Below are 18,559 nucleotides of genomic sequence, written 5' to 3'. Positions count from 1 at the left end.
CAAATAATGCAAAATGTACATAACCTGTACTTTTAAAAGATGAACCTGAAGCAAATATTCATAACTCCAGTTACCACATATTGTGTTAAAGTGTTTAGAGTGATGTGTACACAGAGCTACAACTTATTTTGAAATGCATATAAAAATTATATGAATTGATGGACAGACTATAATAATGCAAATATAGCAGAACCTTCACAATTATAGATAGAATTTAAGAGATGAGCATGCTGGGGGGCACCAGATAATCCTTTAAACTTTCCTGTATGTCTAAAAATGTCCATGATACAACACTGAGAAAAAAGTTAAGATGACACTCAGAACTCAAAAAATATTAAATATAAAAAAATTAAAAATTATTTCTTATTAATTTTCCTTTTATATACTAATATTTTAATCTGTCCAATCGAATGTCAAAAGTAACCATTTTATAAAGAGCAAAAGTTACAGGATAACATATTTTTAAACATGTGAAAGACATACCCGAATTTCTTGAAGATTGTGAAAATTATTTCCTACTCTGACTGAGATCTTGCTTGGAGTATAGCTTTCATCAGATTTGTAGTCTGCATAAATACATAATGTCTTCACTGTTGTTTTTCTTCTAAATGCAATAAAATAAAAACATGCTCTTTACCACATGGGAAAGATTATATCTAAAACATCTTCCAATCATAGTTCACTCAAATGAGTACTTACTTCAATAAACAATGTCCATTTCCTTTCATTTTAACAATGATGAAAATGAAGAACAAGTAAAAATACAAATACACATCATACAGGCATCTCTTATCTAGAACATGGTCAAGAACCAAATGTAAGCAAATTAAAAACAGTTAAGCTAAAATAATAGGTACCTTAACGTGCAAACAAGCATTAAGAATTTCAGTCCTCTTCATTTATATTTTACACAAATATGTAACTTTAAAAAGCTTGGTTTTCTTTACTAAGTACTTAATTTCCTATGTCAATACTTGAAAATAACTAGCTAAGAAATTAAGTCCAGCAAAACCAAAGTCATTTATAATATAATTTTATAATATATAATATATATTATAGCACATATTCTATAATAGTCTAGTGTTAAAGCAAAACCTATTATGTTATACAATAAAATTCTGTTTTTAATATCTATCTATCTATCTTAGGAAGATAAGCAAAGCCTATAAAACACAAAATTAATCTCAGAAAAAAAAGCAAGTAGCCAAAAAACATGAAAATATGTTTTAATCTCTAATAAAGAAATAGAAATTAAACTACACAGACATCAGTTTTCTTATCATACTGGAAAATATTAAAGTGACTGATAAAACTCAAATCTGATTAGAAAAAGTTACCGTCATAATGAGCTGGTTAGGCACACGGCCTTTGACCCATGAATTCAACTCCTAAGAATACATTAAGAAACAAAAATAACACAGGTACTTAAAAATGGACACAGAAAAAATATTTACTATATTGGGCTTAAATTACTGAAAAATTATAAACAACCCAAATATCCATTGCAATAGGTAATTAGTTAAATAAATTACAATATATCCATCCAATGAAATCCTATATAACTATTTCAAATAATCACACACATATATAAGTTAGGGGAAAAGCAGATTACAAAACAATATCTACAGAAGGACTGCATTTTGGGGAAAACAAAAAGTGACTATTTTGGTGGAACAGATCGATGAGAGAGTTTTATTTTCTTTATGATTTACATATTGTATTGAATAACTTTTTACATTAAGCATGCGCTATTTGGGTCATTAGGAAACAAAACCACTAGATAATTTTAAACATCAACCAAAAAAACCATTAAGAAGTCTATTTAAACATGCTTTAAAAGCTAAGTTCCGGTATAAATGGGCACTAACTTATTAACAATGAGCTCCTTGAACAGAAGTCGTCTGTGTCAAGAGTCAACCAATAAAAACAGCAGGGGGTCTGTAGCTCTTAGTGAGGGGACCAAGCTTGTAGAGCCCAAGCTATTCATCAAAAAGGAATGGGGAAAGTTAAGGACTTTTCTTCAAATAATAAAGACAGATCAAGATGTAAAACACTAAATGCCCACCAACTGCTGACAGGATAAATACCATTACCAGGTTTTCAGAAGAGGCCAGAGGTATCAACCTGACATCTTTCTCTTTCTGTTGGGCCAGGAAGGAGACAGGAGAGGAAGCAAGGGAAGAGGGGAAAACCTGAAGGGCATAAAAAGATCTTTTCCTGATGAGTCTGAAGAAGGCAGTGAAAGGTTTTTCTTACTATGGAGAGATCAAAAATCATGAAGATTACTCTTGAAGACTTTTGCTTTTCTTTTTTAACAAAAGTGGATCTAAAGGACCAAGTTTTCTATTGCTCAGATAATTTTATTTCCAAGTTATGAAACTGGAACATTTAAAGATAATCATGGTGAGCTTAGAAAAGCAAAGAATAATAACAACACGAATGATTATAAAGACAAACGCATCAGCAGAAAATAGCAAATGAACACTTTGGTCCAGAAGTAAAGCTTTTTATGTGTTATTTAATTCACTTCTCAACCTTGGATACAGAAGCTATTACCACCTTAACTTTACTGGTTAATAAGAAAAGAAAAACAGGAACACTCAGATTAATAGTAACTGGTTGAAGGTAAAAAGGCCAGTATGTAGGCATAGTTCGAGTTCAAAGATGTGTCTTTCTGCTTCACATGACCTTTACCACTATCACCTTGCTGTTAATTAATTATACTTAACTTACTCAACAGTCATTGATACCAATTTACAGTAATATGTACATGTCTGTAGTTCTTTAAATTTTATCTGCCATAAATTAAGATTCATATATTCCCAGAAATCATATTTATAACTTATGCTATATAATTTCATTACATCTGCAAAACCATTATCTAAAATGTACCCATAAAGCCTTTTAAAATTACTTATTACTTTTATCTTGTGGTGAATGTAAAAAATAATATTGCACAGAATATTTGACACATGCTATGTGTCAAACAGCAATGCATGTGGGAAGATTAAATACGTAGATTATGAGACATCATGACAGCTATTTAAATTGCTGAAATCATCATTATAATAGCAATCACCATATTCTGAACACTTACTGAATGCCAAGCATTGCGCTAAACTCTTAGGATAAAGTCCTGTAGGAAGGGAAGAGGGGTAACACGTCCCCATTTCTGATGACCTAAGTAACATTCCTAGCCTCTCTATTCCTCACCATGACTCCCTTTCTGCTGAGAAAGAGCTGCTGGCAGGACATACACATTGACTTTGTTCCTTCATGCCACAAATTTAATAGGGGCAGGCTCTACCTAGTCTAGCACCTTCACGACTAGATGGGCAAGTCTGTTTAATTCTAGGGTTAAATATTAGCGAATACACTTAATTATAGATGTAAGCCCCATTCTCAAACATCAGCTTTGTCAGTTTTACAAGGGTGATATTTTGGTCTCCATCTACTAACTCCTGAATAGGTTTTCCACTCTGGGAACACATGACATTGCAAGAGAAGACATTAGTGACAGATACTCCAGGTTGACAATACGACAGTACCCTTTCCCTTCCTTCGTCATGGCGTTCTGCTAAAAGATTATATTCCCTAGCTCCCCCTAAAGCTAGATACGCTATGACCACATGACTGAGTTAAGGCCAATTAGATTTAAACCAAATGACTACATTTTATAAAGAAAGTTTTTTCAACTTAAAAAAAATTGTTTTAATGTTTGTTTTTTGAGTATGAGTGGGGAGGGGCAGAGAAAGAGGGTGATACGAATCTGAAGCAGACTCCAGCCTCTGAGCTGTCACCAGACACAGGGCTCAAACCCACGCACTGAGATCATGACCTGAGCTGAAGTCAAACGCTTAATCAACTGAGCCACCTGGGTGCCCCTATAAAGAGAGTTTTTAATGTATTTTTTTTTAATTTTTGAGAGAGAGAGAGAGCGAGTGAGTGAGCACGAGTAGGGGAAGGGCAGAGAAAGAAGGAGACACAGAATCCGAGGCAGGCTCCAGGCTCCAAGCTGTCAGCACAGAGCCGGACACAGGGTGCCCCCAAGAAAGGTTTTCTTTTAAAGGAAGACATGCCCCTTTACCTTCCTCCTTCCTGCTGCCTGGGATATGAACATAATGGGTGGAATTCCAGTGGGCATCTTGAATCATGAGGTAACCTTTAGGATGGAAATCATGAGCTAAGAATGAAAAGAAAAAGAATCTGGGTCTACAGAACACTGTGGGGCTACCATACCACTCCTGAATCTCCAGGCTCCATTTATATGAAGAGGAAGAGAAAATAAGTTTCCACCTTGTTTATTTATTTTGGGGGGTAGGGGTACAGTCTCACAGTTAGTGAGATCACGACCTGACTGACCTGAAGTCAAGAGTCCAACACTCTACCCATTGAGTCACTTTGTTTAAAGAACTGGTATTAGAAGCTCTGTTACCAAAAGTTCTCATTCCTATTAATACCTTATTACATCTGCATTACAGATAAGGAAACTGAGCTCAGATTTGGGTTAAGCAAACAGTCTCATTCACACATCTAATTAAGCACAGAGCCAGAATTTGAATCTAGTTCATTCCTGGTGGACTTTGTAGTGTGCTCCAGTGGGGAAGGAGGGTGGAGACCCAGGAGCCAGCAGATTGGTCTGAGGATCCTCTGGGTCACAAGGGGCAAAACAATTCCCCTCCTTGCAGCGCATTTGGGAGAGGTGGCACAGACTCTGTGGGGGCAAAAGATATGACAGCACCATTGAACTGCCCTTGCCCTGTTCACTAACATAGGAATGGGTACATTAACTTAGGGCAGCAAACTTTGGCGCTGGCTTTGTGTTGCACTTTACCAAAAATTCATAACCACTGTGAGGTCATGTGACTATTTTCTGGGATAAACCAGCCCCTGGACCACAGTGTGGCGAGATCTTCCCCCAGAGGATCAGCAAGTCTGTGCCTTGCAGATACCTAAAATTTGGAGTTCTGAAACCCAGTCACACATCTGGGATGAAACAGCCACACAGACAGCTCAGAGGTAGGCAGGGTAAAGGTGGAGCTACGGCAGAAGCTGGGGACACAGGAGGAGCGATTGTTTGCTCTTCTGTGAGTGCTTCCTGAAGAGTGGCAGGTGCAAACTGGGATGAAACAGCAGGAGACTGCTGTTTTCACCCCACTCATCAGCACTGACTGACCTCAGTGAGCTAAACAGTGCCACCAAGTGGAGGCTGGAGCCACTTACACCAAGTCCTGACTGTCCTACAGGTGTATCTCCAACAGGGCGAGTGGACCTGAGAATCAGTGCAGCAGCAGGGACCCACCCTCAGAAGGCCAGCATAAACCCCTAGCACATACCAAGTCTGTTGGTCATAGAGGGCTGCAAAACTTCAGCTCTAAGGGAAACAGGATCTAACTTCCTTTTGGGGTTTTTTTTTTATACATAGAAAGAGGAATTTTTTAAAATTTTACTATTATTATTGCTATAGTCATCATTATTTTGGGTCAAGCTTCTTTTAATAAGCGGACCAAAACACACCTAGGATCTAGCTCCCTTTTTTTCCCTTTGATCTCCAAAATGACAAGACACAGAACTTCACCCCAAAGAAAAGAACAGGAAGAAATGATGACCAGGGATTTAATAAAAACAGATATAAGTAAGAAGTCTAAACTAGAATTTAAAACAACAATTTTAGTTAGGCTTGAAAAAAGCAGGAAAGACACTACAGAATCTCTTACTGCAGAGGTAAAGGAACTAAAATCTAGTCGGGCCTAACTTAAAAATGCTATAACTGAGATGCAACCCTGAATAGATGCCATAACAAAGAGGATGGATGAAGCAGAGAAATAAATCAGTGATACAGAAGATAAAATTATGGAAAATAATGAAGTTGAAAATAAGAGGCAAAGAAAGGTTTCAACCACAAAGGCAGACTTAGGGAACTCAGAGACTTCTTAACACATAGTAACATTTACATCACACGAGTCCCAGAAGATGAAGAGAGAGAAAAAAGGGGCAAAAGACTTGAGAAAATTATAGCTGAAAATGTCCCTAATCTGAGGAAAGACACATACATCAAAATCCAAGAAGCACAGAGAACTCCTATTAAATTCAACAAAAACTGGCTGATGACCTAAACATATCATAGTCAAATTCACAAAATACACAGACAAGGAAAGAATCCTGAAAGCAGGAAAGGAAATAAAGTCCTTAACCTATAAGGGAAGACAGATTAGACTCACAGCAGATATGTCCACAGAAACTTAGCAGGCCAGAAGGGAATGGCAGGATACAACCAACATGCTGAATGGGAAAAATATGCAGCCAAGAATACTTTATTCAACAGGGCAGTCATTCGAATAGGAGAGAGAATTTCCCAAACAAAAACTAAAGGAGTTCATGACCACTACCAGCCCAGCAACATATATTAAAGGGGACTCTCTGAGTGGGGATAAAAAGACCAAAGAAACAAAGACTAGAAAGGAACAAAGACTATCACCAGAAACACCAACTTTACAGGTAACACAATGGCACTAAATTCCTATCTTTCAAAAACCACTCTGAGTGTAAATAGACTAAATGTTCTAGTCAAAAGATATTGGGTATCAGAATGGATAAAAACAAACAAAAAAATAAGACTCATCTACATGCTGCCTATAAGAGACTCATTTTAGACCTAAAGACACCTCCAGATTGAAAGCTCATGGACATCAAAAGAAAACCAGAGTAGCCATACTTATATCACACAAACTAGATTTTAAACCAAAGACTGTAACAATGGATGAAGAAGGGCATTATATCATAATTAAGGGGTCTATCCATCAAGAAGATCTAAAAATTATAAATATTGATGCCCTCAACTTAGAAGCACCCAAATATACAAATTGATTAATAACAAATATGAAGAAACTCTTTGATAATAACACAGTAACAGTAGGAGCCTTTAAAACACTACTTATAGCAATGGACAGATCACCTAAAAAAACCAACAAGGAAACAATGGCATTGAAAGACACACTGGACGGATGGACATAACAGATATATTCAGAACAGTTTATCCTAAAGCAGAATACACATTCTTTTCAAGTACACACAGAACACTCTAGGTCACATACTGAGTCAAAGATCAGCCCTCAACAAACACAAAAAGATTGAGAATATACCATGCATACTTTCAGATCACAATGCTATGAAACTTAATGTCAACCACAAGAAAAAATTTGGAAAGACCACAAATACATGGAGGCTAAAGAAAATTCTACTAAAGAATGAATGGGCTAACAAGGAAATTAGAGAAGAAATTAAAAAGTACATGGAAGGAAATGAAAGTGAAAAAACATGACAGTCCAAACCCTTTGGGATGCAGCAAAGGCAGTCCTAAGAGAAAAGTATATTGCATTACAGGTCTACCGCAAGAAGCAAGAAAAGCCTCAAAAACACAACCTAACCTTACATCTAAAGGAGATAGAAAAGGAACAACAAATAAAGCTTAAGGCCAATACAAGATGGGAAAAAAATAAAGATTAGAGCAGAAATAAACAATATAGAAACAGACAAAAAGCAGAACAGATAAACAAAACTAAGAGCTGGCTCTTATAAAGAAGTAATAAAATTAATAAGCCCCTAACCAGACTTCTCAAAAGCAAGAGAAAGGACCCAAATGAATAAAATCACAAGTGAGAGGATAGAAAACAACCAATACCACAGAAATACAATTATAAGAGAATATTATTTTAAAAAATTATATGCCAACAAACTGGGCAATCTGGAACAAATAAAAATAGAAAATCAGAACAGAATGATTATAAGTAATGAAATTGAATTGGTAATCAAAAAATTACCAAAAACTAAAGTCTAGTACCAGATGGAGTCACAAGTGAATTCTACCTGGTATTATAGAAGAGTTAATACCAATTCTTCTCAAACTGTTAAAAAAAAAAAAAGAGACATGGAAAGAAAACTTCATTCTACAAGAAAAATTCATTCTACAAGGCCAACATTACCTTGATACCAGAAAAGAAAAAGACCCCACTAAAAGGGAGAATTATAGGCCTATATCCCTGATGAACCTGGATACAAAAATTCTCAACAAGATACTAGCAAGTCAAATTCAACAGTATATTAAAAGAACTATTCACCACAATCAAGTGGAATTTATAGGATAACAGGAATAAATCCCACTTGATCATGGTTCAATATTGGTTTAATACTTACAAATCAATCAACGTGATACACCACATTAATACAAGAAAGGGTAAGTACCATATGCTCCTCTCAGGAGATGCAGAAAACCCATTTGAAAAACTAGCATCCATTCTTGATAAAAAAAACCTTCAACAAAGTAGTTATAGATGGAACATACTTCAACCTCATAAAAGCAAAATATGAAAGACCCACAGCTAATATCATCCTCAATGGGGAAAAACAGAGCTTTTCCTCTATAGTCAGGAACAAGACAGGGATGTCCACTCTCACCATTACATAGTTCTGGAAGTCTTAGCCTCAGCGATCAGACAGCAAAACGAAATAAAAGGTATCTAAATTGCTAATGAAGAAGTCACAGTTTTACTATTTGCAGATGACATGATACTCTGTAGAAAATCTGAAAGGCTCTACCAAAAAATTGCTAGAACTATACATATATTCAGCAAAGCCGCAGGATATAAAATCAACATACAGAAATCTGTTGCATTTGTATACACCAATAATGAAGCAGCAAAAACAGAAATCAATCCCGTTTACAACTGCACCAAAGACCATAAGATACCTAGAAATAAACCTAACCAAAGTAAAAGATCTGTATTCTGAAAACTATAGAATGCTTATGAAATAAATTAAGGAGAACACAAAGAAATGGAAAAACATCCCATGCTCATGGACTATAAGAACAAACATTGTTAAAATGTCTATATTACCCAAAGCAATCTACACATTCAATGCAATCCCTAAAAAAATACCACCAGCATTCTTCACAGAGCTAGAACAAATAATACTGAAATTTGTATCGAACTAGAAAAGACCCCAAATAGTCCTGAAAAAGAAAACCAAAGCTGGAAGCATCATGGTTCCTAGTTTAAAGCTGTATTACAAAGCTATAGTCATCAAGACAGTACGGTACTGGCACAAAAAGACACACAGATCAGTGGAACAGAACAGAAAACCCAGAAAAGGACCCACAACTGTAAGGTTAACTAATCTTCAACAGAGCAAGAAAGAATATACAATGGAAAAAAGATGGTCTCTTCAACAAATGGTGCTGGGAAAACTGGACAGCAGCATGCAGAATTAAACTGAACCACTTTCTTACACTGTACACAAAAATAAATTCAAGATAGATGAAAGACCTAAATGTGAGGCAGAAATCCATCAAAATCCTAGAGAACAGAAGCAGAAGCGTTTTTGACCTCAGCTGGAGCAATTTCTTATTAAACACACTGCCGGAGGCAAGGGAGACAAAAGCAACCATGAATATTTGGACTTCATCAAGATTTAAAAGAAAAAAACAAACTTCTACACAGCAAAGGAAATAACCAACAAAACTAAAAGGTAGCCTATAAATGGGAAAAGATAAAAAGATTTATCCAATAAAGGGTTAGTATCTAAAATCTATAAAGAACTTATCAAACTCAACACCCAAAAACCAGATAATCCAGTTAAGAAATGAGCAAAAGACATGAATATACACTTTTCCAAAGAAAACATCCAGATAGCTAACAGACACATGAAAAGATACTCAACATCACTCATCATCAGGGAAATACAAATCAAAACCACACTGAGATACCACCTCACACAGGTCATAGTGTCTAAAATTAACAACACAGGAAACAACAGATGTTGGCAAGGATGTGAAGAAATGGGATCCCTCTTGCACTATTGGTAGGAATGTAAACTGGGGCAGCTACTCTGGAAAACCGTTATGAAGGTTTCTCAAAAAGTTAAAAAAATAGAACCATTCTATGATCCAGTAATTGCACTACTAGGTATTTACCCAAAAAATACAAAAATACAGATTGAAAGAGGTATATGCATCCCAATGTTTATAGCAGCATTATCAACAATAGCCCAACTATAGAAAGAGCTCAAATATCCATCAACTGATGAATGGATAAGGAAGGTGTGGTACATGTTGGAATATCACTCAGCCAGCAAAAAGAATGAAATCTTCATATTTGCAATGAAGCGCTAGGTGAGATAAGTCAGTCAGAGAAAGGCAAATACCACAATGATTTAACTCACTGTGAAATTCAAAAAGCAATCCAGATGAACATAGAGGAAGTGGGGTGGGGGGGAAGGAAAGAGAGAAGGACACTCACCATAAGAGACTCTTAATGACAGAGAATAAACTGAGGGTTGATGGAGCGAGATGGGCGGGGGATGGGCTGGATGGGTGATGAGTAATGGGTAATAAGGAGGACAGTTGTGAAGGTGAGCACTGGATGTGGAACGTAAGTGATGAATCACTGAATTCTACTCCTGAAACCCATATTGCACTGTATGTTAACTAACTAGAATTTAAGTAGAAATTTAAAAAATAATCAGCAGACATAACAGAAGGTTTGGGAGGCCCCTGAGCCCGCCATACAGATGATCACCAGAAGTCCATGGATAGCTCAGAAAGAAAACACACATGAAAGGGTATGTATTAATTTTCATGGAAGATGCTTTATAGCTTCCATAATATTCTCAACGGAGTCAGAACTTCCCCTCAGTCATACACCACTGTTCTGAAGAAGTGTCTTCTCCAGTCAGGGGATGCCCCCACATCTGATGAATTACCCCTGACTTTCTATCAAAAAAGAAAAGTGAAGGGTGCCTGGGTGGCTCAGTTGGTTGAGCATCTATCTTCGGTTCAGGTCGTGATCTCACAGTTCGTGGGTTTGAGCCCCATGTCGGGCTCTCTGCTGTCAGTGCACAGCCTGCTTCAGATCTTCTGTCCCCCACTCCCCCTCTGCACGGTCCCTGCTCACACTCTCTTTTTCTCTCTCAAAAATAAACACTAGGGCGCCTGGGTGCCTCAGTTGGCTAAGCCTCCGACTCTGGCTTTCAGCTCAGGTCATGATCTTATGGTTGTAGGATCAAGCCCCACATCGGGCTCTGCATTGAGCATGGAGCCTGCTTGGGATTCTCTCTGTCCCACTCTCTGCCCTTCTCCTGTACATGTGTGTGCTCTCTCTCAAAATAAATAAACATTTTAAAAAATAAACATTTAAAAAAGTAAAAAAGAAAAAAGAAAAGTGAGACTGTTGATGGGTTTAAAAATAAAAATTATTATTTAAGACAAAAAGAACCCCCAAGTTAGAGATGTCTGCCCATGAGGGAATAACTGCTATAGGCCTCGCCCCACTCCATAGACAATGAAATGCCAGACAATGCGTATGAAACAACTCTCTGCAGACACTGAGTAACAAGCTGCACTGAGTTTGGATAGAATGGAAATGAATGAGGTGAACCCTATGAACAATTAAAGGCAATTTCTAGACTGCAATGGAGGCTGTGAACAGCTGAACAGAATTTCTCAGTCTCACTAAGGTAAGGCAGGAGCTATCTATGGAAAAACTCCAGAAGTCTACATGGAGTGTCCGGCACATGCATAGAGTGAAACTCTACAAAGACATGCAAAGAACACCAGTTGCTGGGAAAGGAACAGTTACTGGGAAGCAGTAAGCCAAACAATTCCCAGAAGTCACAAAGGGTAGGGAATCACTGGAGTTCCCAACAAAGTGGAGAGTAAGAATACCTCTTCAAATATCTAGGACATTCATTTGAGATCCCAGAAGGGTCAAGCTTTAGTATACTTGAGGCTAATCTTGCCCAAGAGAAGTGATCTTGCAGTCTAGAAATTGCCTTTAGTTGTTCATAGGGTTCACCCCATTCATTTGCATTCTACCCAGACTCAGTGCCGGTTGTTACTCAGTGTCTGCTGAGAGTTGTTAAAGTTGGTCTCGGGACCTGTGGAGAACCTCAAGACCCTTTCAGGGGACCAACAGGGTCACAACTATTTTCCCAATAATACCAACATGTTACTTGCCTTTTTCAGAATCATTCTTTTTTTTTAATTTTTTTAATGTTTTATTTATTTTGATACAGAGAGAGACAGAGCATGAGTGGGGGAGGGGCAGAGAGAGAAAGAGACACAGAACCGGAAGCAGGCTCCAGGCCCTGAGCTAGCTGTCAGCACAGAGCCTGACGTGGGGCTCGAACCCACGAACGTGAGATCTGACCTGAGCCAAAGTCGGAGGCTTAATCGACTGAGCCACCCAGGCACCCCAAGAATCATTTTCTTATGAGTACACAGTGGAGTTTTCCAAATGCTGACATGGGATGTTGCAAAAGATTTAATGAAGAAACATAAATGAGACTCAAGCCGTTCACTCTCAAGCCAGACCATGACAGAGATTCACACACAAAAAGTAAAATAGCAACATTCTTCGATTTTTTTTGTTTTGGAAGAGACAGTTATGTTTTATTAACAAACGATATTTATGCAAACACATAATAAGTTAATCATCTCACAGACCAAACAGGGCATACCACCTATTCCTGTAAATACAGTTTTACTGAAACAAAGCAACACCCACTCATTTACCTACTGTCTGTAGCTGCTTTTGTACTACAAATTTGAACAGCTATCATTTGCAAGGCCTAAAATATTTACTATCTATCTTATTACAAAAAAGTTTGCTGAGCACCACCACAGAATAAAGGGTACTCTAGACCCACTATAAAGAGATCAACCCTCAAAAAACTCAAGCTGATTTTAAGTAACTTAACTGTCTGCCAGAACAAAATCCAATCTTTAAAAATAAAACAAAACAACAGCACTCAATGAGATAAAATTTACTATATCCAGTATCCAATAAAAAATTACTACAAAGAATTAGAAAAAAATGACCCACGATGAGAAAAAAAAATCAGTTAATAAAGATATGGAGGGGCACCTGGGTGGCTCAGTCGGGTAAGCCTCCGACTTTGGCTCAGGTCAGATCTCACGTTCGTGGGTTCGTGCCCCGCGTCAGGCTCTGTGCTGACAGCCAGCTCAGAGCCTGGAGCCTGTTTCAGATTCTGTGTCTCCCTCTCTCTCTGACCCTCCCCCTCTCATGCTCTGTCTCTCTCAGTATCAAAAATAAAACATTAAAAAAAAAAAAAGATATGGAAAAGACTGAGATGACAGAATTAAAAGAGAAGATATAAATACCTACATGTGTACAGCAAACCATTCAAACCTTGGTGGCTTAGGGGTCCCTGGGTGGCTCTGTCAGTTAAGTGTTAGACTTTGATTCAGGTTATGACCTCATGGCTAGCGGGTTCGAGACCTGTGTCGGGCTCTATACTGACAGCTCAGAGCCTGGAGCCTGCTTCAGATTCTGTGTCTCTGTCTCAGTGCCCCTCCCCCACTCAAGCTTGCTCTCTCTCTTTCTCTCTCAAAAATAAATAAACATTAAAAAAAACTTTGTGGCTTAAAAAAGATAATCATTATTTTGTTTATGAATCTGGAATCTGGGTAGCGCTCTGAAGGAAAGTTCTACACAGCATCAGGGGTGGCAACCTGACTTGAGATCTAAAGGATCTGCTTCCAAGATGATTCACGAATATGGCAAGAAAGCTGGTGCTGGTTGTTGGCTGAGAGCTTAGCTAAGGCTTTGGCCTTTGGTTCATTGTTTCATGGGCTTCTGCATTTGATGTGGGTTTTCTCAAAGCATGGCAAATTGTTCTCACATAAAAGAGAGAAAACATGGCAGAAGTTATACACTTTTTATGACTTAGGCTTAGAAATGGCAGTGTTCTAACAGCTTTACCCTCAGGCAAGAAATCCACAAGGGCCCAACCAGTTTCAAGTGAGGAGACAAAGATGCCGTCTCTTGATTAGGCAGCAGCCACGCTTTAGAAGAGCATGTGTATTAGAAAGTAATTATTGTGAGCACATGGAAAATATAGTCTGCCATAAAGATGCTCAAAGAATTAAAAGAAAACATAAGCATAATGTGGAAAGATGAAAAATACTTTTTAAATGGAATTTGTAGGCATGAAAAAAATCTGAAGCAAGACATTCACTAGATTCACTAGATGGGATTAGCAGCAGTTCAAACATTGCAGAAGACCAAGAACATAATGATATAACTATAGAAACTCTCCAAAACAAACCACAGAAAACAAAGAGCTCACATCCCTCATTAAAATGAATAATAGAGGAGCCTGAGGTGGCTTAACTGGTTGAGCATTCAACTTTGGCTCAGGTAATGATCTCATGGTTCATGAGTTTGGGCCCAACGTTAGGCTCTGTGCTGACAGCTCAGAGCCTGGAACCTGTTTTGGATTCTGTGTCTCCCTCTCTCTCTCTGTCCCTCCCCAACTGATTTTCTATTTCTTTCTCAAAAATAAATAAAACTTAAAAAATATTTTTAAAAATTTTGGTTAAATGAAAATCAATGCCCATAGTCTCCTGTAAGGAGAGCACATGTGAGGGGGGTTGGGGGCAGAAAGAGAAAAAGACAGAATCCTAAGCAGGCTCCTGGCTGCCAGTGCAGAGCCTGATGCGGGACTCAATCTCATAAACCATGAGATCATGACCTGAGCTGAAACGAAGAGTCAGATGCCTAACCAACTAAGCCATCCAGGAGCCCCTAGTACCTATCTATTATTTTTTTAATAGCATCAGCACTTTGATTTTTCCATTTGCTCTGCTTATTTTTTTTAATTTATTTTTGAGAGACAGAGAGAGAGTGCGAGCAGGGGACGGTCAGAGAGAGAGGGAGACACAGAATCTGAAGCAGGCTCCAGGCTCTGAGCTGTCAGCACAGAGCCTGATGCGGGGCTTGCACCCATGAATTCTGAGATCGTGACCTGAGCCGAAGTCAGATGCTCAACCAACTGAGCCAGCCAGGCGCCCCTCTGCTTATTGAAAATAAGGGAGAAATGCAATAAACTATTCACTCAATAAATGCACAAATGCCTTTTTACAAAAATGTCTAAGTGCTAAAACTGCAGTGCTGCCACAAGATGGGTCCTAGTGTTCATCTGTTACCTAGTATTTTTTAAAAACCTAAAACTAATCAACAGAGATGATTGAGCAAAAAGTATAAACATTATAAAATTTTATAAAGCATAAAAGTTATGAATAGTCTGCAATTTGGGGAAATAGGGGAATAAATTCATGTAATCTGGTTTAATCAATTTATAGTCATGTATGTGTAAATGGTATGATTAAATTTATAAAGTTTTTTTTGTTCAAATGGCTTTAATTTTTTAAAGAGTTTTTAATTAAAGTTTATTTTTATTTTATTTATTTTGAGAGAGAGAGAGAATGTGCACATGCCTACGGGGTAAGGACAGAGAAAGGGAGAGAGAATCCCAAGCAGACTTCATGCTGTCAGCACAGACGTGGGGTTCCAGGGCTCAATCTGAAATGAAATGAAGAGTCAGTTTCTTAATCAACGGAGTCACCCAGATGCTCCTGTTCAAAGTGTTTTCTAAATGGAATTTAACATTTATCTCACTGTTAATCTATTCATCTTTCTTGGGGCGCCTGGGTGGCTCAGTTGGTTGAACTTCTGACTGCGGCTCAGGTTATGATCTCATGGTTCGTGAATTCGAGCCCCACATAAGACTTGCTGCTGTCAACAGGGAGCCTGCTTCAGATCTCCTGTCCCCCTCTCTCTCTATGCCCCTCCCCAACTCATGCTCTCTCCCTCTCAAAAATAAATATTTTTAAAAAGTGAATTAGTTAAAAAAAACTATCAACCTTTCTCTTCAAAACAAAGCAAGCCAGTATAAGTTTCAGTATTTTACTTTACATTCTTCTGTTTTTCACTCTTTCAATAAACTTCTTCATGACACGAAAATCATTATAAATGGCATGTAATTATGAATGGTGTATATTTCTTATTACCATGAAAAAAATGATTATCAAGATCATATTTAATAAAATTTGTAGAAATTTTGATAAAGGCAAACTAAACACAAACAGAAATTTTATTTTGTTCCTACTCAGCTTAATATTTTAGTACTTACCCTTTTAAACAGGTAAGTATTACTTTAAATGTTCCATATTAAACCAAACTACACTCTAATTTTTCTTTGGTAATTCTTAACAAATTTCAAAACTCTTCTCAAGAGTACTAACCCTTTACAAACTAAAAGGCAAAATACCCTCCCTATTTTCCATTTAATTACAGTATTATCCACTCAAAAAATATTTCATTTTCTTAGGATATATGGCCCTTCTCCCTCTCTCCCTTAGCATTTTCCCCCTAATTGCTGAAATTCTCTCTTTCAGTGGGGGAAACTTTTCTCTTCATTTATTTACTTAACAGATAACAGTTTTAAGTCTACCTTATTCAAATTTTCATGAAGATTATTTCTTTGTAAATTTTCAGCATGGCTGTAGAATAGTACATCTCTCCAAAGTAAAGCAGAAAAACAGGCAAGTTTTCCAAATTAAAGTGGAAAAAGTGGATGTTGAATGCATGAGTCCTACATGACACTTCAATAACTAGGGTGTCTAGTCTTGAATTTAGAGATATCCTAACTTTTAAAACTATTTCACAAAGAAGCATGGTAAACATACAGCAAAATGAAAAATAACATATTTTAATTAGACATAATCAGAATCATAAGCCCATTGTGTTAAATATGGGTTTAGAGGGTCAAATGATCTAACCATCTGTACCAGGTAAATAAATACCCAGATTCAAACTTTTTCTGACGGAAACTCAGTACATTATCTTTGATCAGATCTAATTTTTAAGAGTTTTCCTTAATAGAGGTGCCTGGGTGGCTCAGTCAGTTAAGCATCTGACTTCAGCTCAGGTCATGATCTCACAGCTCATGAGTTCAAGCCTGGAGCCTGCATCCGATTCTGTGTCTCCCTCTCTCTCTGCCCCCCACCCCATTTCATGCTCTGTCTCTGTCTCTCTCTCAAAAATAAATAAACATTTAAAAAAATTAAAGAGTTTTCCTTAATAAAGGCATAATTGGTCTCTGTGTAACTCCCATCTTTTGCACAAAGTTTTTTCTTATGAGGTTACACAAAAGAAATCTAATCTTCCACAAAGTATAAATCCTTCCAATTATATAAAGAGATCTACCATGTCTCCCACAATCTTCAGCAGAATAGATGTTCCCAATTTTATATTACATTGTTTGGTTTCAATTCCCTAATTATTCTACCACTTTCTTCTGAGCACATTCTAGCTTTATTTACCAGTGTTAAAGCGGAAAGCCAAAACGGAACATTGTACATACACCCTGAGCTCTCCCCAGGCTCTAGGCTTCCATCACCGTATCCTATGGTCAAATTAGCTCTGGTGGCAGCCACATCACACTGTTAACTAAGGTTAAACTTCCTGTCCACAAAAACTGCTTTTGCACTTCTTGTTTTATCTTCCTTTCCCATCTTGAGCTTAAGGTTTTTTTGGAAGAAAGGGGCACAGGGATGCAGATTAAGTGTAGAATTATAGATTACCATTATATTTCACCCATTTGAAATAAAATAATTACCCACTAATACAGGGACTAGTGTCCAAGGTCATTTTGATTTTAGAAACTACTTTAAGAAATACAACAAAGCTTTTATATAAAAATAACCTCCTTTTATTTTTTTTATTAAAAAAACACTTTCTTTTTCTGAATGATGCACTCTTAAAGCTCTTAGAAAGGACCACTGAACATAGGCACCTACACAAAAATGGGATATTGGAGCCTGTTCAAAGTGAGGAGTGCATTCAAATGGGGGATGGGGGTGCAGAGTAAAGTGTAGCACAGAATGTCAGAGCCCATGTGGAAGCGAGCAGAATTCTGAAGAAGAGAGCAGTCAGGTATGGGTGCTCCCCTAACTGGGATGATGAAGACATCCATACAAGGTAGCAGCATGTAAGCGTCTGTGTCTAGTGAGAAGGCATCCATGTGGTAAGGCAGCCTAGCATGGAGGTCAAGCCCAGAGGGAGAAAGAGGGCAACCACACCAGGCAGCGAAGTTCTGGAGCCACGAAGGGTGAGAAAGCTGGCCTGGCACGCAATGTCAATATTCAGGTGAACTGAGGAGAACATCCACACATGAAAGTGACTAATGTAAGGTGCCAGAGCCCGGACCAGGAGAAAAAGTTATCCACAAGAGGGGAGGAGCAGACAGGATGAAAAGGCAATGACACAGGTTGAGAGTTTAGGTGGAGTTCAGGGCACAATGAGAGAAATGGAAGATTGGTTACATACAAGGGAACTCAAGTATATTAAGAAATGATAAGAAAACTAATCAGGTTCTCTTATAAAGAAAGAAAAAAAAAAGGAGGGTGGAGCCAAGATGGCGGAGAGGAAGGGAGCTCTGTAAACTCCCCCCACACCATTTATTGAACTGAGAAGGATATTACGTTCATCTGAGAGAGCAGAAGGAGAAAATACGAACTCCAGAAGGAATAGAACCTCAAGGATATCTGAGTGAGTGGGGGCGAACGGGGGAGATCCAAAAACGGGCCAGCCCGAGACTGGCAGGGAAGGTAAGATCCCCAGCCCAACGTGGCGCAAGCCTGCGGTGCCCGAGAGACAAAGGGAAGAGACAGAGTCCGAGCACGCTCATAGAACTGTCT

At 37.9% G+C, this 18,559-nt stretch overlaps 1 protein-coding gene across 4 annotated transcripts in view; it reads right to left on the bottom strand.

Moving 5' to 3' along the window:
• Positions 1 to 18,559, bottom strand: part of ANAPC10 (anaphase promoting complex subunit 10) — a 101,190-nt gene that overhangs the window by 45,529 nt on the left and 37,102 nt on the right. For 3 of the 4 annotated variants that reach the window (XM_029955974.1, XM_029956087.1, XM_029956009.1), the window contains exon 4: positions 484 to 604. In XM_029955974.1, the coding sequence (XP_029811834.1) occupies positions 484 to 604 (121 nt within the window). The remainder of the gene's footprint in view (positions 1 to 483; positions 605 to 18,559) is intronic. The other variant, XM_029955986.1, reaches the window with a different exon arrangement.

Source organism: Suricata suricatta, chromosome 1 (assembly GCF_006229205.1).
Source record: "Suricata suricatta isolate VVHF042 chromosome 1, meerkat_22Aug2017_6uvM2_HiC, whole genome shotgun sequence".
NCBI lineage: Eukaryota > Metazoa > Chordata > Mammalia > Carnivora > Herpestidae > Suricata > Suricata suricatta.
This window is presented reverse-complemented; position numbering and strand designations above follow the sequence as displayed.